Raw genomic sequence first — 21,827 nt, 5'->3', positions numbered from 1 at the left:
TCTCCTTTTGGAGGCAAGGAAATCCCAATCTATTCCATGTCAGTAATACCATGCTACTGACAAGTTTTTGTTGTTGTTGCCCTTCTGAACCTCTCATTGCTCTGCAGTCACTTTTTAAAGCATGAAATGGGCTATATGCCATTGCCTTTCAGTTCAAAGCACAACCGTATTTCTTCCTATTTTTCTTGCATTACAACTGAATGACTTCCTAGTCCATTCCCTCCTGCTTCCAGGCAGGTAACGTAGCACTTTAAGGCCCTGACACCATCTTTGGTCTGAAGTTAACAACTTCCCTACCTCGATTACTGCCTCATGCTAGCTTGATTACCGCACAGGATTAGGTAGTGCCGCTGGCTGCTCTCGAGAAGTCTCCAGCTGACTAAATCCTTTCCAAGTCTGTTCGCTTGTGCTGGCTAGCGTACCAAGGCCCGGTGGCCTGAGGTCCAGAGGCCGCAGCAGGTGACGCCTGTAAGCACCCATCTGGGCTTCTTCTCAGGGAGCAGCTGGTACGGTACCAAGGCAGGTATTGCCTCCCCGCCATTCTACAAAGCCTCCCTCTGCCCGGGCCTACTCCCTCCCGCTGCATGCCTGCGTCGCGAAGGGGCTGAGGGAACACGATGACCAGCCAGAGCTGACGGGGGTCGCGGGCGCGGGAACGTCCCCGTTCGCCTTCAGACTCGGGAAGCGGTTTGCGGGGGACGACGCCGTGAAACTCGAGGAGCGGCGGGGCCGGCAGGCCGGAGCGGCGGACGGTGTGATGGCGGGGCTAGCGCAAGGCGCCGAGGAGGGACCCTGACCCGAAACGCCCACCCTGGGCGCCGGGGCCGCCCCTGAGCCCCGGGAGGGTGGGCACTCCCCCCCTCCCTTCCTTCCCGGTGAACAGCCGTGGCGCTTGGAGCGGTTAATGGCGGAGCGGCGCCGCGCCGCGCCCCCCGCCGTCATGGCGACGGGGCAGGTAGGGGCTGACCCCCGCGGGGACCCGTCCGCGGCCCGGTGTGGGCTCAGGCGGCACCCGTACTGCGGCCCGACCCCCTGCGCCGATTGGGCCCGGCCGGCACCCGTCGCCGCAGTGGTGTCTGGGAAGGAGAGAACATGGCGGCGGAGCCGAGCAAGACGGAGATTCAGACTCTCTTCAAGCGGCTCCGGGCAGCGCCGGCGAACAAGGTAGCTGGGCGGCCTCCCGCCTTTCCGAGAGGGGCTGCTTCGCTGCGGCCGCGGGCTGGGCTCGGGCCAGGCGCCTCTGGGCTCCGGGCCGCGGTGAGGCGGCCGGGTCGGGGGGCTCCTGGGGAGAGCGGCCGGGCAACGGGGGACGGGGCCACCGGGTTGCGGCGGGGGGTGGAGGAGCGGCAGAGCCGCCGCCGCCGCCGCCTCAGCCCGGCCGTCCCTCTGCCTTCGCTTTAGTCGTGCTTCGACTGCGGTGCCAAGAATCCGAGCTGGGCCAGCATCACCTACGGGGTCTTCCTCTGTATCGACTGCTCCGGCGTCCACAGGTCCCTGGGCGTGCACCTCAGCTTCATCAGGTGCGTGGGGCCCGGGAGCGTGGGCGGCGGGGAGCTCCGGCCCGTGGGTGATCCCCCCGGGCAGGCCCGGAGCCGCGGTGCCTCGTTGGTGTGGGAAGATGCGGGGAGTCGGTTAGAGAGAAGCGTTAGCGGAGAGCGATCGCTTCGGGTTGCATGGGGCTTGGTCGCTGGACGTTTTGGGTCATTCGGCCCTTCCAAGATGGAGTTTCTGAAGCGCCTCAGCGGAACATCGACACGTTGCTTTCGCTAACCTTGCAGAAACACTGTCTGGACTCCGAACTGTAGAATCTGAGAGGAGAGTGTGGTTTGTGAATCGTGCCAGTAAAGCAGCAATATGGAAGTCTGTCTTGTATTGCTGAGCAAGGCAAAAAGAGGAATATTATTTAATGTTTTCTGTATCAACCTATGGAGGAAGATAGTTGGATTTTGGATTTGGAGTAGGAAGTTGGATTTTCAGCCTATTGATCTTCTTCTTTTCAGTACTTGTAGAAGTTAGCATTTTAAGTGACAGAACTGTGACCTTTACTTATTCAGAGATAAGTTGAGTAACTGGTATGAGACGTGCTCTGTCACCCAGCTTTACTTGGTTGTTTTTTCAGTTGCTTTGTCACGTGTTCTGGCCTAATCTGTGGGACGGGCTGGAACATGAGTCTCTCATGTTGTGGTGAGATCACATGTAGAATGAAAGTTGTTGGCTGGGCTTTCCTAGCTCAAGCTCCGCCCTCTTAAGGAACACGAGTGAGAGGTCCTCTAAGTTTGGACACTGTTATTTGGAGTGAAGCTGAAGGTGTTTTTTTTCCTCACTTTAAAAGTTCAAATTAATTTCTTACGGGAACAGAAAAGTTACCAAGATCTTCTTTCCCCTTTTGTCCCCTATACTTTGGAATAGTAGTGGGATGTCTGACCATTCTAGCTCAGAGCTTGCTATTGCATTTGGCATGCCTGCACATTATTAATAGAAATAATTTGTTCTCACACAGGTCCACAGAGTTGGATTCTAACTGGAACTGGTTCCAGCTGAGGTGTATGCAAGTGGGCAGCAATGCCAACGCGGTGAGGAGCCTCTGTAGGCATTTTGCTTGCTTTCACCCTTGCTAATCCACATTCTCTGTTTTTTGTCACTTTCCTCTATGTGGCTTTTTGGGTACCAACCACTCCATCTTTTTTGGAAACTTGTAATACACGGAGGTGTTTGTCAGGTGTGCTTGGAAGTCAGATTGTGACCTTTGAATGCATTGCTTTCTGAGGTGCAGATTTGTCCTTACATCTCATTTAAATGACAGACATAGTCCTCTTAAAGGACAGGAATTAGGAACACTGATCAGTTTGAAAACTCATGCTCAGCACTGTGACTCAGAAGCATCCTCCTGTGGAGGACAGGGATGGTTTACTTAGCCCTCTGGGGCCTGGAGTGAGAATTCTTGGGCAAAGCTGATCAATTAATGGTTGGTTCATGCTGTGCGCTCAGTATATCATCCCCTGTTTCTGGGAAGCTTCCTTTTTCTGTTGAGTTTGAGTTATGTCTAATGCTCGCTTGAGTCTGATCTAGCAGTTGGGAGACAGAATGTTCTTCTCTTTTCAGACCGCTTTCTTCCGCCAGCATGGCTGCACTACCACAGATGCCAACGCTAAGTATAATAGTCGAGCTGCCCAGATGTACAGGGAGAAGATCCGGCAGCTGGCAAGTGCTGCCATGGCCAAGTATGGCACTGATGTAAGTCCGAGCAGCTCCGTACTGTTAAGACATGTAGTGCTGCATGCTGAGTCTTGTAGGATATCTTGTTTTTTCCCCTCTCCTCTCTTCAGCTGCTTATAGATGGACTGAGTGGAGCCCCTGGGCACTCCCCTGACAAGAGTGATGCTGATTTCTTCATGGAGCACACACAGGTGAGAAGAACTGTCTAAACCAGATGGCTTTAACAGCTCTCAAATAGCCAGCTGTTCAGCTAAGAGCAGTCCCACTTAGTTTGGAAGGACTCTTAAGTTGTATACTCGTTCAGCACTAACATGCAAGAACTAAGATTCCGTCATCAGCCTGAGACATAGTCACAGATCTAAACAATCCCTTGTGGAGCCTGTACTATCCATGTCCTTTGTTTTCTAGACCATCTTTATCTTCAAGGAACACTCAGAGCTGCCAGCAACTCCCTGGAAAATGCTTTGTGTGCTGTGTTAATGCATAGTCTGTCTCTTTGTACAGCTAAAGCAAGGGCTGGCTATTACTTCGAACTTCTGGTTTAGTCAGCTTTTCAGTGCACAGACCCTCGTAAAGTGGATTTGAGCAACTGTTTGCACAATGCTAGGCAGACTTTCTCAAGTGAATAGAGTAACGTGAGAATTGGCTGTATGAGAATAAAGACAGTGGAAGCTGAGATTATTTTTTTTCCAGGGAAACTCATTCACACTCTTTCTCCCAGATTTGAGCTCATCTCTTTAACCTGGGAAGTCCATACAGTAGGCAACAGTGATGCTGTCGTTTCTCCTAGCTTTCCATTCAGCTTAGCTTCTGGGTTTTTTTCTTTAATTTTTGTCCCTGCTAAGGGAATGTGGACTTGCCCGTATGTTGCCTTATCTTCAGTGAAGGCATAGTCTGGAGGTTGGAACACGTTTTCATTGGCCTAAAACTGAATACAGGTCACTAAACCTGAAGTAAGTTCAGGATTGTTGGGTTCATTCATCTTCTGCAAATGACTGGAATGAGCGTCTCCTTGCAGTCTTCCAGTACCTGGGATGTAGCAGATGCCAGCCAGAATCCTGCACAGTCTTCCCCGGAGATGGAAAAAGCAGCAAAGTCATCAGAAGGCAGTGATGTGTCGAGTGAGTTCCCTGCTGAATAATTTTCCCAAGAACCTGACTTCCTTTCCAGGAGCATATGCTTCTGTACCACAGTTTTTCCTTTGGTTCAGGCTTGAAGGAGTGGAAGCTCTGTGCACTCTATGATGTTTAGTTAAATTAGTGGAGACTTCTAAAAACACTGCTCTGTTTGGGATCAGTTTTCTGCTTTTTCTCAAATGCACACAAAACTGCTGGGGATTAGCTGCCCCATTTTTCTGCTTCCAGACATAATTATTTGTTTAAAGACTCTTTTCTATCCCTTGAATTTGGTGGGTCTGGAAATGACCTATGAATATAAAGCAAAAAAATGTTTCTAGGGTGAATGGCAAGGAAACCAAGAATCTGGGGGCACAGCTGTCATTTGAAACAGCTTTGTGTATTCCCCTGCAGAGTGTTTGCTTTCTTTTGATGTGTTAAGAACACTGCAGAGGGAGTAACTTGCTCTGTGGAGACATGAAGTTGTCATGCTTGGGAAACTGCGCGTTTCAAATTGTAAATTCACTTGTTTGGGGTGGGGGCAGAGGAGGTAAAAGAGATTTAGTGGAACTGTGCGCACACTGAAAAGAAAGGGGTTGAGAATCTCTCTGCTGAATGTTCTCTTCTGGTTTTGTGCCCACAGATTCCAGCCAGGGCCCCTCTATTGACTTATTGAGCACATCTCCTAAAGCTCCTCTAGGTAAGTAAGACTCTTTGTTATCTCTCAGATCAGTCTTGCTCTTGCACCTACTGTTCAGTAGTAAGCTCAGTGGAGCTGGAACTGATGAGCCAATTTCCACAACGTCTAAAGGAGCTTATCTTCCTGTGGAGCCAGTACTGAGGATCTCCCTTAACCCCAAAACCAAGCCACAGTTTACTGGAGGTTTTCTCTTCCTTTGGACGATTGAGTTCAAAGCTGTCGCCTTCCCAAAAGCTTGTTTTCATTTTTTGAGCTTTGGACAAAACTTGGCATTTGCATATAAATGACTTGGCTGATCAAGGCCCTGTGTTGTTTGGTTTTTGGTTTTGTTTTGGTTTTTTTTCCCCAAAGCTTTGGAGTCAAATGAATTTTTAGCTTCCAGAGTAATAGGGATTTGTATCCCGATTCTCCCCTGCCATTACTGTCCTGGCTGCACACAGAGCATCTAGCTGGAGCTTCTTTCCTTGTTGAGAGTGTGCTCCTAGCTGTCATGGTTTCACCCCAGCTGGCAACTAAGCTCCACAGAGCTGCTCACTCACTGCCCCTTGGTGGGATGAGGGAGAGAATCAGAAGAGTAAAAGTAAGAAAACTTGTGGGCTGAGATAAAGACAGTTTAATAGGTAAAGCAAAAGCCGTGCACACAAGCAAAGCAAAACGAGGAATTCATTCACTGCTTTCCATCGGCAGGCAGGTGTTCAGCCATCTCCAGGAAAGCAGGGCTCCATCACACCTAATGGTTACTTGGGAAGACAAACGCCATCACTCCAAACATCCCCCTCTTCCTTCTTCCCCCAGCTTTATATGCTGAGCATGACGTCCTATGGTCTGGAATATCCCTTTGGTCGGTTGGGGTCAGCTGTCCCAGCTGTGTCCCCTCCCAACTTCTTGTGCCCCCCCAGCCCGCTCGCTGGCGGGGTGGAGCGAGAAGCATAAAAGGCCTTGGCTCTGTGTAAGCACTGCTCGGCAGTAACGAAAACATCCCTGTGTTGTCAACACTGTTTCCAGCACAAATCCAAAACATAGCCCCATACCAGCTACTGTGAAGAAAAATTAACTCTGTCCCAGCTAAAACTAGCACACTAGCCCACAGTGGGTTCATCCTGGGTGGAAAGCCTGTGTCCTCAAGCATCTATTCCCTGTTTTGTGTCTCTTCCTCAGACATGTCTATGTATCTATCAACACAAGGGCCTGCTCCTGCCAGAGGTAACTGGCTAACAGCTGGCCTGCACTGGCTGCTTGTGACAACTCTGCCTGCCCCTTCTGTGACTCTGCCTTCAACTCTAACTTTAGCTTCCTGTGCTTGGAGGGAGAGAATGAGCCAAAGCTTACATGTATCGTATTGGGATCTAAACCAGCTATTCCATATCTGCAAAGGGATCTTATTGACATTTCTGTTAAATGTTTCCTGACAGTAATAAAAAAAACCCCAAACAACCCCAAATCAAGTGTTAGGAACAGCAAGCTGAAAAAGTCTTGGGTAGTGTGAGTGTTTTGAACCCCCCATTTCAAAAACGTATGCGAAGACTAGAAAAGTTACAGGAAATGCTGTCGAGAATGATCTAAAGTATGGGTTGACAAAAGTCATGTGGGTGTGGAAAGTAAGGAGACACTTCTGTGGAAGAAAAGCCCAACAAGGGTGATAAAAGATTTTGGAGCTACATGTTGGAAGCTGGGAAAATGTCCTGGGCAGTCCCTCTCTGTTTGCTTTGTTCTTATGCTTCTCCCCAGGCATCTGCGGCTTGGCTGGACCTTGGCTGGTTTTACAAGTGTGGCATGCTTCATGCCCTCAGAGTGACAGGTTCCTGGCGCAAGGTGTTGGGGAACCTGTTGCTCTTACAGCTCGCTGCACTTCAGGTCCATTTTGTTGTTGGTTGTCTGTTCATGTAAACATGACTTCAGGGTTCTTGCTTCTTTGTCCCTAAGGTGTTGGTGAGGCACTGACCTTCATATGGCTCTGAAGCTGTATTTTCTTGGATTTATGTATGGAATAAATCTAGTCTTTCTCTATCTACCCTGATCCCTACTGGATAGGGTCACCAACTGCATGACACTTGGGAGAAGCTATTCAAAGGTCTTAGTTCACTTACAAGCTTCTCCAGCAATGGACATGCTTCCCTAGGCCACCAGCCTGCAATTGTGGAGCTTATAAGTGCATCTTTCATGGCTGGGTTAAGTCACCCAGGCTTCTGATGTGAAGCTGCATGGTGTGTCCTGGACTCTATAGCAGCTGGACTGTGGTGGATGTTTGTGTGGGTTGCTGACTAATTTTGGCTTCTTAAATTAATTTACTTCTGCTTATTTGCTGCTTCCCTCCTCTTGCAGAACTTAAATCCTCACTCATTGGAAAGAAGAAGCCAGGAGCTGCCAAGAAAGGGGTATGTCTGAGCTCCTGTTTTATGGAGAGGAGGTAGAGCATGTCTCATATTACTGCCGTGCTTTCCCTAGCCCTTGCTTTATGCCCTTAACAAAGCTGTGTACTGAGACATCCACTTGGGGAAGGGAGACCTTTGATTATATCACTGCTTATTTTGAAAGATAACTTGTATATTAATGGACAAAACCAATTAGGTTTTGGATCATTACTCATTATGGTCTGAAGTGTATGTGGCTGATCTTTTAGCACTGGCCATGGATGGGTTAACAGAGTACGGAAGAACACCCAAGAGTTGGAAACGCTATGGGGTCTGTAGTTGTGACTACACAGGGAGACCAAAGGCCTGATCGGTGCAGCAAGAAGCAGTATTCTGGTTTTCTTCTATGATGAACAATCTAGGATGAAGAAATTGCAATTTTTTGGTTTTGTTTTTCAAGTTGGGTGCAAAAAAAGGTCTTGGAGCCCAGAAAGTGAGCAGCCAGAGCTTCAGTGAGATTGAGCGGCAAGCCCAGGTGGCAGAGCAGCTGAGGGAGCAGCAGGCAGCAGAGTCCAGGAAGCAAGCCGAGGAGTCCATGTAAGTGCCCTGTTTGGGCTGAATACCTTGCATACGTAAGGCAGAAGTAATACGAGGTTAATGCTGTTCGCCGTAGGACCACCTGATGTGAGCGTAGAACATGCTGCACAATAGAATGAGCAGTAGTTATAAACCAATATGGTCCTTACGGCACGGCACAAGTTATACTGCTGTATTTTATTCAAATTACCATCCCTGGAAGAGTTTACGGAGCAGGTAGGGAAGTATTTTGTGTTCCTGCTGGCCTTTGGACAGGACTGAAAAAGGCAAAGGATGAACTGGATAGAGTATTCTGTCTGGGAGGGGCAATGCTTACAGTAAGGAAATCACGGTTAGCCAAAAAAGAGTTGAATCCCAGTGGAGGCAAGATGGGAAGACAAGCAGTAGCTTCTATGCAAGGATTTTTGGCAGAGCTGTTGTGGAAATGGGTCTTTTGATGGGTTGTCAGGGTTACTCTCCCCCTTGCCCCTCCACAGCATGGGCTGGGGGGAGGGTAATGAGCTGGTACCCACCATAGCTTTTTCCTTTAGAGTGACCTCAATGCGACTGGCTTATCAGGAACTGCAGCTCGATCGGAAGAAGGAAGAGAAGAGACTTCAGAACCTTGAAGGGAAGAAGCGTGAACAAGCAGAGAGGCTGGGCATGGGCTTGGTGTCCAGAAGGTACTTGGCTGTGGATAGCATAGGACAGACAGGTGCCTTGGAAGCACTGTGCTCTGGAAAAGTTTCCTGAAGGCAGTAGCTTGCTGCTCTTGTAACAGATAAGGAGCTGATTTAAAGTGCTCATATGCTGGACTATGTCTAAATATGCTGCAGGCCCCAGAAAGAATGGGCACTGTTCAGAGGTTCTAGTTCTCATTCGAGCTTTTCCAAAGATGTGTGTGGCCTGTCAGTGTCTAGCCCTAGAGCCCTGTTGCTTGACAGATGTGCCACTGCAGAATACTTCCCTTAAGAAAGTAGCTCAAGACTTCTGAGGGAGTCAGGATAAGTGGTGAAAGGGGGCTGGTGTCCCAAAACTTTCCCTCGAGACTTGTGGCACCTACCCTGCCTGTGAAGGCCAGATTCAGTTTTGAGGCAGACTGGATGTAGGGGCTGGATGCTGTCAGACCCATCGGCCCTGAGTGCCTGTTTGTTGTGCTAGTTCTGTTTCACACTCGGTGATGTCTGAGATGCAAGTAATTGAGCAAGAGACGCCGTTGGCTGCAAAATCTTCCCGTTCCCAGTTGGACTTGTTTGAAGATGCTGGAGGCTTCACATCTGGACCGCCCAAGTAAGACTTAGTTTCAGTGTAGTCTTTGGCTTATTCCTGAATTTAACATCTGGCCTAAATTACCTATTTTTGGTACCTAGGTACAAATATAATCCCTTCTCATTCGAAGATGCATTTGGCTCGCGATGGGAAACGGACTCTTCGTGGGGTATGGACAAAGAGGAGGAACCTGAGGTGACCATTTCCAGTATTCGGCCAGTTTCAGAGAGGTAAGGTGCCTGCCACTGCTACTGTATGTACCTTCCTTGTGTGGGGGACAAAGGGATCGGTCTAGGAGCTGTGGGGAGAGATGCTGCTGTGTTGCGACAGGAGCCTTGTGCTGCAGAAGATAACTTGCATGGACAAGGCCAAGAAAAAAGGCCTTGCATGAAAGGCTTGGGCACTTCTTTGTGTGTCGTGTCCCTAAGCTTGATACAGCCTTTATGGTCATTGAGTGCTGGCTGTCCTGAGGTGGGGAGAGGAGAACCCTGTTGGTAGCTAGCACTTGAGGATTTGTTGCTTTCCTTTGATCACATGGAGTCTGAGAGAGAAATCTGTTCCTTTGCTGTGTTGGTGAGCTTAAGCTGAGATGTCTCCTCTTTGTTTTCCTCAGACCCACCAGTAGGCGGGAGACAGAGAACAGGACATCCATTGTGGAATCCAACGAAGCTCGGCAGAAGTTTGCAGGGGCTAAAGCTATCTCTTCAGATATGTTCTTCGGGCGGGAGGCAGACGCTGAGGTAGATGCATTCTGCAGTGCTTAAGCTGGGATAGCTCTGGCTTCATCTCCTCCTGTTTGCTCAGGTCCTACTTTGTTCCCTTTCTTTATAACCTTTTTGGTTTGTTTTGTTTTCTGCTGCAGTATGAAGCCAGATCCCGACTGCAGCAGCTCTCAGGCAGCAGTGCCATCAGCTCTGCAGACCTGTTTGGAGAGGCTGAGAATGTGCACTCAGGTTTGTTAGCACTCAGCGGGTTGAGGAAGGGGGCAGCTTTGGAGGACGTAGGCTGGAGGGCGTCAGGGTGCTCTCTGGAGCTGGGGGACTCCAGGCTAACTCCTGCTGGTTCTCGTAGGTGGTGTGTCAATTGGAAATGTCCTTCCTGCAGCTGACATTGCACAGTTCAAGCAAGGAGTGAAATCAGTTGCTGGCAAGATGGCTGTCCTAGCCAATGGGGTGATGAACTCCCTCCAGGTGAGGTTACGCTATGGCACCTTCAGACAGGCTATTGTCATGCTAGGGGACTTTCACCATGTCCTGGCTTCTGCTGGAATTGTCATTGTCTTCTCAAATTGCGTGGAAAGTCCCAGATAGAGACCCGTCTTTTGTAGCTGATGACTACACTACAATAGCTAAGCAATTTCAGGTGGCCAGTGAACTCTGCTTGGCCAGCCTTACTCTCCTGCTGGACAGGACACCTTGTTGTGTCGGGTATGCCTTTTCCCACAAATCCCAGGCAGAACTTAAAAAGTTAAGGCCATTTTACTTCCTGCCTTTCCATGGTGTCCTGTCTAGGTAACCTCAGACTGCATTCCAACCCCAAACACCCCAAGACCTTGTTATCTGTCTCTGGAGTTTGCCTGAAGTGTTGTAGCATGGTGTCTTGGTGTGTTTCCTCCCCAGGATCGTTATGGCTCATATTGATGACCCAGGGACTGCAACTCAAAGGGAAGCCAGCAAGAGGCACTGATGCCACCTTCACTGATGCAAACTCTACAGGATTGTCTTAGTTTGTCTGGGGTGGGTGGGGAGGGGAGAAGGTAAGCAGAGGGGGTCAGGACATGGCTGTGCCCAGGATGCTTTCCAAATATCTCTGGATTCCACTCTATTAAAATTCAATGTGCCCTCATACCCACTGCTATCTACTAGCCAGTGGAGACAGGCCTTGCAGGGTTAACCTCACTGCTGTAAAAGATACGACAGGAACTCCTGGGCTGCCCTCATCAGTGCTCCTGTCCTTCTTGGCCCATACCTTAGCTCACCAAGCGACAGAGGAAAGGGGAATGCTGTTTTTCTGAACATCGCGTTACCTGGTTCCTGTGGACTTGACTGTTTTTTTTTTTTTTTTTTGTTCTGCTCAGTGCTCCCTATCCATGGTGCTGTGGAGTCCTCTGTATTTGCAGGGTCTGACTTTTACCATGGGTAATCCTTTTTACTGTCTTGTAAACCAGCATATATTGATGCAGGAGAGAAAAATCAAACAAAGCAAAGATTATTTTTTTAGCTTCTAATTACATCATCAGCAACAATGGCCCAGGTAAAGAAGTACTGTAAAGATATTTACTGGATCCCTTGTTATTTTGTTGTCCAGCTTTGGACTGAAGTCGGAGCCCTGAGCCTCTGACTTCACCCTGAGGTGAACTTCTGAAGTGCAGCAGTGAGTGAGGACTGTCATTTTAGTCCTGTTCAACTTGGCTCTCTGCTCCTGACTCTGTTTTTAAGAGCAGCATGTTTTTATCTTCCTTGGACTATAGTCTTGAGGGCTGGGTAGTATTAAGAAAAAGGGGGGGGGGGGAAGGGCTAGTTATGCACTCCTAGCAAAAAGAGAGGCTGGGGCTGGTAATGGGCTTCCAGGAGCTTCACCTCTCCTCCCCACTTGGAGGACATGCAGTACCTGCAGGGCTGGGGGCGGGAAGGGAAGGGTTCCTCCGCCACCCTGGTGGGGCAGGAGTGGTGGTGGGGGGGTAGGGGTTCGGCCTTCCTCTGGCTTTGCCCCCGGTGAGGTTGCAGAGTACCCAGAGCCGGGGTTCGGAGGGGATGGGATGGACGGCGGCACGCTTGCGCGGTGGATGCCGACGCGGTGGCGAGTTCGGCCCGGGACCCCGGCTGAGGCGAGGGTCTGGTGGGGGCCCGCGAGTACCGCTGCCGGGGCCCTGCGCTGCTCCGGTCTGGCCAGTACTGCTCCGCTCCCCAACCCAGCCCCGGCCTTACCCCCGGCAGCGCCCTGAGGAAGGGCCGGGGCAGCCCAGAAGACCCCAGACGAAGCAGTGGCTTTATGCAGCGTGCTTTATTGCCGGGCTGTCACAGTTGCTTGCTGATGGTTGGGAGAGAAAGCACAGTTAGCAAGCACGTTAATAAATAAAATAACTTACAATAAATAAATAACACCTCCCACTACCTCCACAGGCGGGGCTGTGGTACAGACTCAGCAGTCGTTAGGGGATTAGTCTTAAAATAGCTCCAGCATGTGTTGAATCTACTCAGCTTAGGGCTGCTATAAGCTTTGGGTTACCAGCTCTTGGTAGCCCACACGGCAGCATTTTATGAACAGGAGGAGCAAGGACTTTCCCGAAGAAGCAAGAGAAACTAAAGTTCCCCAGGAAATAACTAGTCTATGCAAGCTGAGGCACAGGAGCTGGGCCAGACAAAGCGTTCAGGGCTGCGGAGGCCCAACTGCTGAGTTAGTTACCATTAACACAATGAGACGCCACTTCTTTTTGTAGTTGTACGGGCTACACCATGATGCTACAACAATGCCAATATTTACAAAAAATACCCAGGACTCGTTTGATAGCTGCTTCCTTCTGTGCTAGTGCTTCTGCCCACCCAAACACAGCAGATGCTCTATATGTTTGCAAGCCACACCACCTGTGGCCAAGGGATTCAAAGACTTCTTCCCTCTCTCTCCCCCTCCTCCAACCCCCTGAAGCTCACTTTTCTAAATGACCTTAATACGCTGTTCAGAACAGAATTCAATACAGCAGAGGAGCCAGATAGCACCATACAGTACTTACTGCAACCTAGCTTATTTGCTATATTTGCTTTGGCAAGTCTTGGACACATGGAGGAGGAAGCAAAGACAGGTGGCATGGCAATACCTAAGCCCTGCTTTCTTTTCTAGGAACTTCAGGAATTTCTCCACCTTTGATCATACACAGGTGCAGCTTTACTGGGAATAATTATAATGGCGCACGAGTGCAGAGGTGCCGCTGGCGATTTAACCACTCTATTGTCTTAGGCCAAGTCTGAACACAGCTACATAACAAAACACTGGCAAGCGGCCTGCACTTGCACTCCCACTGCTCCAGCACCTGCTGAACCGTGAGGGAGAGCCCGGGTGAAAGAATACACGGCTATTTCCAAGTGGAGGCAGAGCTCGCATCTGCTGGTTTGCTTTGCTTGCCAGCAGAGGGTAGCATAACTCTGCAGCTGGAAATAGCTTCTGCAGAGGTGCTATTCCTGCACGAATTTGGAGCTAGGAAAAAGGCAGAGTTCTTCCCGGGAAGAGATGGGTGGACCTGGCAACAGGGACTGGCACAGCCACACACACGCTGGTGATGTGGACAGAACCCACCATCAGAGCAGATGCTGTGGGAGGAGGTGCTGTTTCTGCAGTGGGTTCTGGAGAAACCCGAGATGGGAATGGTGCCCGCCCTCACAACCTTCAATTTTCAGAGGAGTCTGTCTCTTCATTGGAGCCTTCACTCTCAGCATCCATTTTTCGCCGATGGTGTAGAGGTTTCCAGGGAGAGTTAATCCTGGGTGAGTTACGGACAGGCAAATTAGCTGTGTCCCCGCTGGAGCTGGTAGGACTGGAGACGGAAAGCCCTGAAACCTGAGCTATCCTGAAAGAGAAAAGACAAATGCTAACTTGTCATCTCCAACCTTTAGGGTAGCAGTTTTGGAGTGAATCTGGGAGGAGGACTTACAGCTAGCACAGGGATGGAAAGGTGTTGATGGCACAAAGAGGGAACACCTTGTGCTAGTACCTACCAGACTCGCTGTGTGAATCTTTCTTCCTGTTTAAACAGATCTTTCTTCTGGGCTGAGCCTGTGTCCTCCAACACACGTAGTTTTCACCATCCAAATGCAATTTCCCTGTTCATTAGAGACTCCTGCTTCCTCTAGACCCCAGTTTGAGGCACACTTTTCCCCTCTATTTCTAAAGCCTTTTCTAAGGATTTTGTTAGCTGCACCAAGGCACCCCAAAGAAAGAGGCCCTCTCTGCTCAGGCTGCGCTGTTAGCTCCTCTATTGTTTTATAGTAGAGCAAAGGAATAGGGACAGTACTTTACTAAAGTCTTCCTTAGCATGCTACCATTAATCTGTTGCTTTACCTCCTACTTTAAGCAACTCCACTTACAATTTCTCAAGTTCCTGATCCATGGTGGGGTCCAGAAACAAGTCTCCTTTATCTGGCAAAGCCCCTGGGAAAAAAAAAAAAAAAAGGCAAGTATCAGAGCAGAGTTAGGCTATTCATTCTTAAAGAAAAGCGCTCACGCCATAGCAGTATCTAAAATCTGCCCTGCAAGACAGAGAAGACTCTTCCTTATACCTGTTACAGAAATGGACACTGAATGTTGAGGTTCGTGGAGAGATAAAGAATGATGATCCATATTATGTGTCCTTCACATAGGCTGTAGCTGAACTCAGGCTAAACGGGAGGCACTCTCAGTGGTCTCACTTCTCAGAGAACTTGAAGAGCCCTAAGGATTGGCAGTTTCCATTCACTACACAAAACTACTGAGTACTGACTGTCAGGGAGATGACAGTCTTGTCAACTTTGAGCCTCTGCCCTATATAGTCACCAGTCCCAGATCCTATCAGAGCAATAGATACGTTGCTGTCTGTGCCACAGCCTGAAGCATGTGCTGTACCACCCAGGGAGATGTATACTTCTGTGCCACCTGCCTTTCTTGTGGTGCAGTGAGCTTGGGGATCAAAATACTCCACAGATGTAAGACTATTGCTTTCCTTGCAATTCAGGAAAGGCAGGCCGGTGCACATTAAGTCCACAGAAATGTGGATGGACTGTGCTCTAGCGTTGCTTGCTGTCTGGGTGAGAATGTGAAAGGCTGGGCCAGTAAATGGGTACCCTCTCTCAGCATAAGGTCAGCATGCTCCTTTTCAGGATGAAGGACATGGTGTAGTTCAGGACTGGAACAGCTGGTTGATCATCCTTGCCATTGTCTCTAAAAGGACACTGGCACCTCAGGAAGAGCCCAGAAAGGAAGATGGGGCTCTTAGGAAAGCCCTCCTTCCTAATTCTGTAACAAACTCCACCTTGTACAAGGGTTGTGGGAGGGTGTGATCAGCCAGCACAGAGATGACAGGAATTGCCTACCACAGCCTGGATAGTGCCACTGCATGCCAGGACAAAAAAATCCACTTGGTAATCTGTACCAACAGTGCAGTGAGGAATGCTCTTGTTTTTCAGGAGACCAGGGTGCTACACTCAGTACTTTTGGGAAGGAGCTTTGTACTCCCTGTGGGGACACAGACCTGGTTTATGGCCCCGGCACCTTGCTCTTGAAGGAGGGCCTGGAGAGCCACCTGCCTCACATAGGCAAGCTGGCAGCAGTCACCAAAAATGTAGCAATGAGTGTCTAAAAATTAGAACCAGTTTAGACCAGAAGTGACTCCCCCACTTCTGGTTCTGGCCTTCCCCTCCTGCAAATGAACGGGAAAGCCTGGCACCGCAACACAGAGCGTCAGGAAGTCCAGTGGAGTGCCCCAGACTGCTCCCTTTCACGAACTCAATTAAAAGAATAAACAGCTAAAGCTTAACTTGTTTCTGCATTTGCAGAAAGCACAGTGAGGTCTCTAGGGCACAAGAATTACTTGGGAGAGTCAGTAAATAACACTTAAAGGATTCACGAATCAACACTGACATTGGAGTTAGGCTGTGGATTCCAGTCTGCCTGACAAACTCATCGGCGCTGCCCCAGCCTGAATGAGCCGCTCTAATCCCTACCCCTGTTCCTCAAGGGGGGCTACTGGCTTTGTGAGACCAGAGAGAAGGCAGGCATCCTGACCCGAAAGCTCCTTTGCCTGAAACTGCCCTCATGAAGGGCTTTGGGGAGCTTGTGATCCCCTACAGACCAAAGACTATTGAAATCACCCTTCGGGAGAGATTAAAAGACACCAGGAAAAGAATCCTCCTTTCCTTGCCAAGACGCTAGCACCTGTCAGACTTGTGGTTGCTGCCCCTCCTCTGCGAGAGGCCTCGGCAGGAGGCTGGCAGAGGGCCAGGGGACGGGCCCACATTAATGGAAAGGAAAACCCACACACTGTGTAGATGGCACAATGGAAGCAGTGGGCAGGAATTTTTTTTTCTGCTCATCTGTTTTCTTTGCACTCTACTAGAAATGGATTTCGTAGGGCAAAGGAAAAAAAGATTTTGCTCGCTGCAATCCAGGCATCACCTTCCCCAGTGAATACACTGCTTCCTAAGCCTGTTTGCAGAAGGGATTGCAGGGCTGTTTTCATGCACCTTTGATATATAATCTCCATGTTGCTGGGTAAGCAGCCCTGCCCCAGAGGAGCATTAGCAGCTTAAATGGTTTGCTGTAAGGGGCTCAGCCAGGGAGGGGACACTTTTACTCTACTATGACACACATCTATGCAAAAGAACAAGCCCTCAGGCAAGGTACACCTTTTCACTGAGGTTTGTCTTTGTAATATAGGGACTGGCAGATACTCAAGCCTAGAAGCAGAGGGAGAGGATACCCACCCAAAGACAGAGAAAGCCTACCCTTACTGGCCAGGTGGTTTGCTTAGCGGACATGAGTGAAGATGAGTGTTTGGGCCTCCACACATTTAAACATACCTCTTGGATACAGCCTTCTCAAACACAAAAAGCCATTTCTGTTCCCCTTTGCAAGAGGAAGAAGAGCACAAGCAAGACATATGGGGGCAATATGGAATTGTGAGTCTGAATTATGTATGGCTTACATACTGTCCTTTGTCAATGCAACACTTGGCTTCCTTGCTCTAGAACAATATTGACCAGCACAACATGGAAACGAGCAGTGAGATGCTGCTTGGTAATCCCTCTGGTTCCCACAGCAGTCTGGTACAGAATTTTGTAGCAGTTTTGTGTTTTATGATACCACCAGATTTTCAGCAGGCCATAGATTAATATACTAGTGAGTTCACACTGCCTTGAGGGAAGATGGAGGAGAGCTGGGAAAGACCGGGCTTTGAGTCTTTGAGCCAAGGAGGCAGCAGAGGTTTTCCCATTAGGTGTGCCTCCTTTTCTTGCAGACAAGAGCAGTCACTTAAAATCTGTGGGAGAATGAAGGGCTAAAACATAGGATGGGACTTCAATTCAGTACTGTCGACAGCAGTCAGCCACGTTACTTGTCTCCTGACCACCTCTGCCCAACCTTTATAGCCAAACATGTTAAAACGACAGTTCTGCTAAAATGATCAGCTATTGAAGAGGTAACACATTGCTATCTTAGGGTAGCATTTCATATCTAATTTTATCCTTGAAGAAGCTCCACAGCTTCAAGCAGACAATAAGGTGCAGTGTTAAGTTTTTAAAGTTTAATGCATCAACAAAAAGATGAAAAACTTTCCGTCACTCTCTTCCTGACAGTGTAAAATCTGGGGCATAATTACAGAGGAAATTCCACAGAAATGCAGAATGACTGAAAATCTGGAGCTGTATCACTCACAGGAGTCTTACCTAAGGCTCTGTTGATCCCCTGATCCTTTGCAAGTGCCATAAGGAATCCATAGAAGGTCAGCCTCTGGGCACTACTCAACATTTCCTTCACAAGAGCAGAAGGTGGACAGCTAGGAAAAGAGAGACAAAGAGGTCACCTTGTCTTTTAAATTATCATCTTTTTTTTTTTCCCAAGACCCAGCTCAAACTGTAGAAATAAACCCTTTTACCTGTTCTAATACTGTCAAGTTGCCCTGATTCAGTTTAAACCAAATAGCCACCAGCTTGCTTATTTAGCATTGCATCTGTTCCCCATTTGCTAAGCAAGATGTTTGAGCTGGGGTACATCCCTAGGAGCCGTCTTACCTGTCTCCATTCCAAGGAGAGGGAGAAAAGCCTAGATTCACTCACGAGGCATACACATCGCAACTCTTAGCATATTCTTTCAAAAATCAACTGGGAAACCCTTTCTTTTAGAAGACAATAAACTTTCATGAGGATTGTTAGGTTATCATCACCCTTTTATCAGTGATAGTCATCCAAGGGGCAGGAAAACCTCTCCAATGATAGCCTAAATATGTCAGAAAACAGTATTTAGGTGGTGACTAAATTGACATGTCCCCTTCTACACTCAACTTAACCCCTGGCCCTAACTTGTAAGCAGTATCATCATAGTGATTCTTGCTCTTGCCTAATACTCCTTAAAGGATTTCATGCAAAATAAAACTGCCTCATAAAGAGGAAGTGTTGAACAGTCCATGGTGTAGTGGCACCCCTGGGAGATGTGTGTGTGGGCTGGTGATCCCTCAAGCAAAGGTGGTTACCAAAGCCTGGCTGAGTATTGAGCTACTGGATGGAAGGCTGGGAATGGCTCCCCCCACAGTGCTGTGCAGAGCCGGACCTACCAGATGGGCTCACAGTATCCTTCCCATCTGAAGCTCTCAGGACATACAGGGAATGTAGAGCTTTTGTTATTTAAAAGAACAAAACAACCTGGCATCTCCATGCTTAGATATCTATAGTACTGGACAGCAGTTCAGCAGTAATTTTGTGGATCACAAATTTGGATTCAGGCACCTAAAGCAGGAATCAGGTGGAACTTGTGTCCTGTCTTTTTGTGGATCTAGCCCATGACCTTCTAGCAGGCCATGTGCTCAGTACCTGCAAGAAACTACAAAGTGTCTGTCAAAGCTATACAGTAAGGTCTGGTATTGCTCCATCCCCTGCTGAACTAAGGCTAGTCTCGTGCCTGGGATCTGTAACTGGAGACCAGCTCCTACACAGCCTTGGGTATAGGCTAGCAGTGTGATCTTGTCCAGGTACTAAGGCTTCAAACTCCATCCACCCCAGTGGGCCTTTCCTATGCTTCAACACCCCAGAACACAACTGCACTTGTTTATCTCCTCTAGTTAACTCATGATGGTAGATAGACCTCTCCTTGATGAAAGTGTCAATGCAGAAGTGAGAAGGAAAGCAGAGACCCTAATCAATTCATTACTTCAAGAATCAGCTCAAATCCCATGTTTCTTAGGTCCATGAAATTGTTTCTCTCCTTTGGTTAAAGCAGTTCTGCTATGATCTCTCCCTTCATACTTCTCCAACGAGATCTATTTGAGAGCTACAGCTTGTTCAAAGTCCTGTATTTCTTCACAGCTCCAACCTTACAAAGAGTCTCCAAAGACCCAGACTTCAAATCTGTGTTTTGGACTCCGTTCGTACCTGTATTTTGATCTGTCACACAAGGACTCTAGGCACTGATAGAAGAGAGATGCCTCCACCCCATCCAGTGGGCTGCAGTCATTTGGGGGCTGGCGCTGCCGATGTTGCCCAGAGGATGACGTTGGCACAATCACAGTATTTGGATTCTTACCAGCCAGCAGATCTTGATAAATGGCAGCCACACTTTCCAGGAATTCTGAAAAAACAGAAAGTGACTTAAAACTCAGGGCCATAACCAGCAAAGCATCCTCCCGACCTACCAGACCTGGGATTAAACTGTCATTCCCTGCTCTGTGTTGTATACAGCACCAGCAGGAAATAAGCACAACACTACAGCATCCTGCATATTCAGATCAGATATTATGCAGGCACAAACAGCCATTTCCATATGAGTTGCTGGCTTCTTCCCATCAGGATGATTATGAGAGGCCACTCACTCTGTTGAACAAGATTCTTCTCAAGAGAACAGAGGCTAGCTTGCACATGGATAAAACAGTGGAGCGTGAAAGTTAATGTCGAACACAAAACTAGTTTGCAAAGTCTGAAAAGTTTTCCTTCTCCATCTCTTGCCACTGATTAAGAATTCATCCCAGTCGGGAACAAACTAGGACAGCAGGAGGAAAGGGAGCAAGTTAGTCAGGGCTCCAGGCTGGATCCCAGCTTGTCTCTGTGTTGCTCCAAAGTAAATATAACATGGGATCTAGAGGAAGGGCCAGGGCAGGTCAGGGCTAGAGTTGGCAGAAAGCCTCTCCCCAGGCTCCTCATACTACCCACTGTTTACTGCAGGAGTCTAATTTTAAACAAGTTTGTTTAGGGATGTGGTCAGCAGTTTACAAATCTAGATTCCATTTGGAGTGGTTTGCATGTGTGTGGGTTGGTGGGAGAGCGTATGACAGGCTGCGTGTGTGCATTGTGCCTGGGTGAACAGGAGAGGGATGGGATGTTTGAGTGTGTGTACACAAGGGCGGGCTTGTGAGGGCTCCAGTGGCATTTAAGTCCCGAGTGAATGGAAGTGTAATGCTGTGTGTGAGGCTGGTGGAGAGGAAAGGCAGGATGTCAACAGGCCCTGAGGCTGTGCTGAGGTTCTGCAGCTCTGTGGAAACATTTGTTATATCGGAGAAAACTTTCCAAACACATTTTCTGGCCCTGGCTAAAGGCATTACAAGCCTGGTTCTGCCCAACCCAAAGTCACCATTTGGAACTGCTTTTCTCTGATGAATTGTCATGGATAATGTTGCGATATGCACAGGGGAGTTACAGGGAAAGTATATACAGAGAAGTACTGAGAAAAAGAGATTTTTGTATTAGGGATAGCAGCTGACTCTTAACTGCTATAAAGATGGGAACTGACAGGTTGGATCAGATCAGCAGGCCACCCAAATCTGCTCTCTGACCACGAACTATGCTCCACCACAGCTTCTAGCCAGTGTCTCCCGGTATCCAAACCTAGCCCGTCTTGCCTGGTCAAGGCCAATTGTGAGCTATGTCCATCAGAGGGAGCTATTTAAGTGCGAGTGGACAGAAATCCACGAGCTTATGTTGCCTTTAGAAAGTGGTCTCTGCTGGGAGATGAGTAAGTGGCACCCCAGTAGTCCCCAGTGCCTGGGAGCACATCTAACTTTGATAAAGGAAATGCTTCCCTCTTTTTGCCCACTTAAGCAGTTCCCTGAATGAGATTCCCTTTCCTCAACCACATTTTAGGGGGGCTAGGACAAACAGGCCAATGTATTTTAAAGCAGTCTCCCTGTACAGAACAAGCACCTGAATCCTTATCCAAGTTTCTCCCCCTTGTCTCGTGAACTTTAGTTTAAAAATACCTGGAGATTTTTACAGATGTATATGTATGGGTGAGCATATGTAAATACACACACACAAACTAATATGATTTGATTTGTACTTTTCCTGTCAAGAATTTTAAAAGAAGTACCCCATCTAGTTAAAACTCAAACTGGGGGAGAGGAGTAGAATATGATAAATGACCAACAATATGAAGAAGGTAGATGGGGATTAACTGTTCACTTTCCCTTCCAACTAGGGGCTCTCAAATCAAACAAGAGAGGTGGTTCTTCATGGGACAGGTGCCAGACCTGTGCAACTCCTTGCCAAAAGGTGTTGTGGAGGTTACAAGTTTATGTGTCTTCAAGGGGAGGTTGGAGAAGTTCTTGGGAGAGGAGTCCACTGGGGGTTCTTAAACCCATGGAAACTATACCCAGCTCAGAAACACTTTGAGCTGAAACCAGCTCATAGTTGGGCGAGTATTAGGGGAAGAATTGTATCCATTTGTCCAGATCCGTTTCCTTTCAAGGCAGCAGCTGGTGGGCTTTTCTTATCCTGTCTCCAGCAGGGACCAATACTTTAGAGGCAGAAATGCTGTATTAAGGAAAGGAAAAAAAAATGTTCCTAGTAAAAGTTAATTGTTAGGTGCTAACATACTCTAGCTAAAGCTGGAAATTTACGTCTCAAGGCTAAAATAAATATGTGCATAAGCCGTAAC

At 48.4% G+C, this 21,827-nt stretch overlaps 2 protein-coding genes across 4 annotated transcripts in view; one reads left to right on the top strand and one right to left on the bottom strand.

The window, feature by feature from the left end:
* Positions 1-995: 995 nt before the first annotated feature.
* Positions 996-11,502, top strand: ARFGAP2 (ADP ribosylation factor GTPase activating protein 2). Of its 2 annotated transcripts, XM_030038542.1 has the most exons (17): positions 996-1,164; positions 1,402-1,520; positions 2,501-2,573; positions 3,103-3,234; positions 3,327-3,407; positions 4,235-4,337; positions 4,975-5,031; positions 6,190-6,234; positions 7,354-7,406; positions 7,843-7,979; positions 8,510-8,641; positions 9,120-9,248; positions 9,329-9,457; positions 9,841-9,967; positions 10,090-10,180; positions 10,299-10,417; positions 10,847-11,502. In XM_030038542.1, the coding sequence occupies exons 1-17, from the start codon at positions 1,093-1,095 to the stop codon at positions 10,865-10,867; spliced, it is 1,620 nt and encodes a 539-aa protein (XP_029894402.1). In that variant the 5' UTR covers positions 996-1,092; the 3' UTR covers positions 10,868-11,502. The 2 variants fall into 2 exon arrangements, with proteins under 2 accessions (XP_029894402.1, XP_029894410.1); XM_030038550.1 differs by lacking the exon at positions 6,190-6,234.
* Positions 11,503-12,211: 709 nt separating this feature from the next.
* Positions 12,212-21,827, bottom strand: part of C2H11orf49 (chromosome 2 C11orf49 homolog) — an 86,344-nt gene continuing 76,728 nt past the window's right edge. For both annotated transcript variants that reach the window (XM_030038564.2, XM_030038573.1), the window contains 4 exons: positions 19,334-19,529; positions 17,636-17,745; positions 14,306-14,369; positions 12,212-13,788 (listed from right to left, as the gene is read on the bottom strand). In XM_030038564.2, the coding sequence (XP_029894424.1) occupies positions 13,608-13,788; positions 14,306-14,369; positions 17,636-17,745; positions 19,334-19,529 (551 nt within the window). In that variant the 3' untranslated portion in view covers positions 12,212-13,607. The remainder of the gene's footprint in view (positions 13,789-14,305; positions 14,370-17,635; positions 17,746-19,333; positions 19,530-21,827) is intronic.

This window comes from Aquila chrysaetos, chromosome 2, assembly GCF_900496995.4.
Source record: "Aquila chrysaetos chrysaetos chromosome 2, bAquChr1.4, whole genome shotgun sequence".
NCBI lineage: Eukaryota > Metazoa > Chordata > Aves > Accipitriformes > Accipitridae > Aquila > Aquila chrysaetos.
Note: the sequence above shows the minus strand (reverse complement) of the source record. Positions and strands in the feature narration are given on the sequence as shown.

Bases quoted from the DNA above. Each gene is read 5' to 3' on its own strand.
- ARFGAP2 (XM_030038542.1), top strand. From the start codon at position 1,093: ATGGCGGCGGAGCCGAGCAAGACGGAGATTCAGACTCTCTTCAAGCGG. The intron at 2,574-3,102 runs GTGAGGAGCCTC...TTCTCTTTTCAG, and splicing joins TGGGCAGCAATGCCAACGCG to ACCGCTTTCTTCCGCCAGCA. The intron at 9,458-9,840 runs GTAAGGTGCCTG...TGTTTTCCTCAG, and splicing joins ATTCGGCCAGTTTCAGAGAG to ACCCACCAGTAGGCGGGAGA.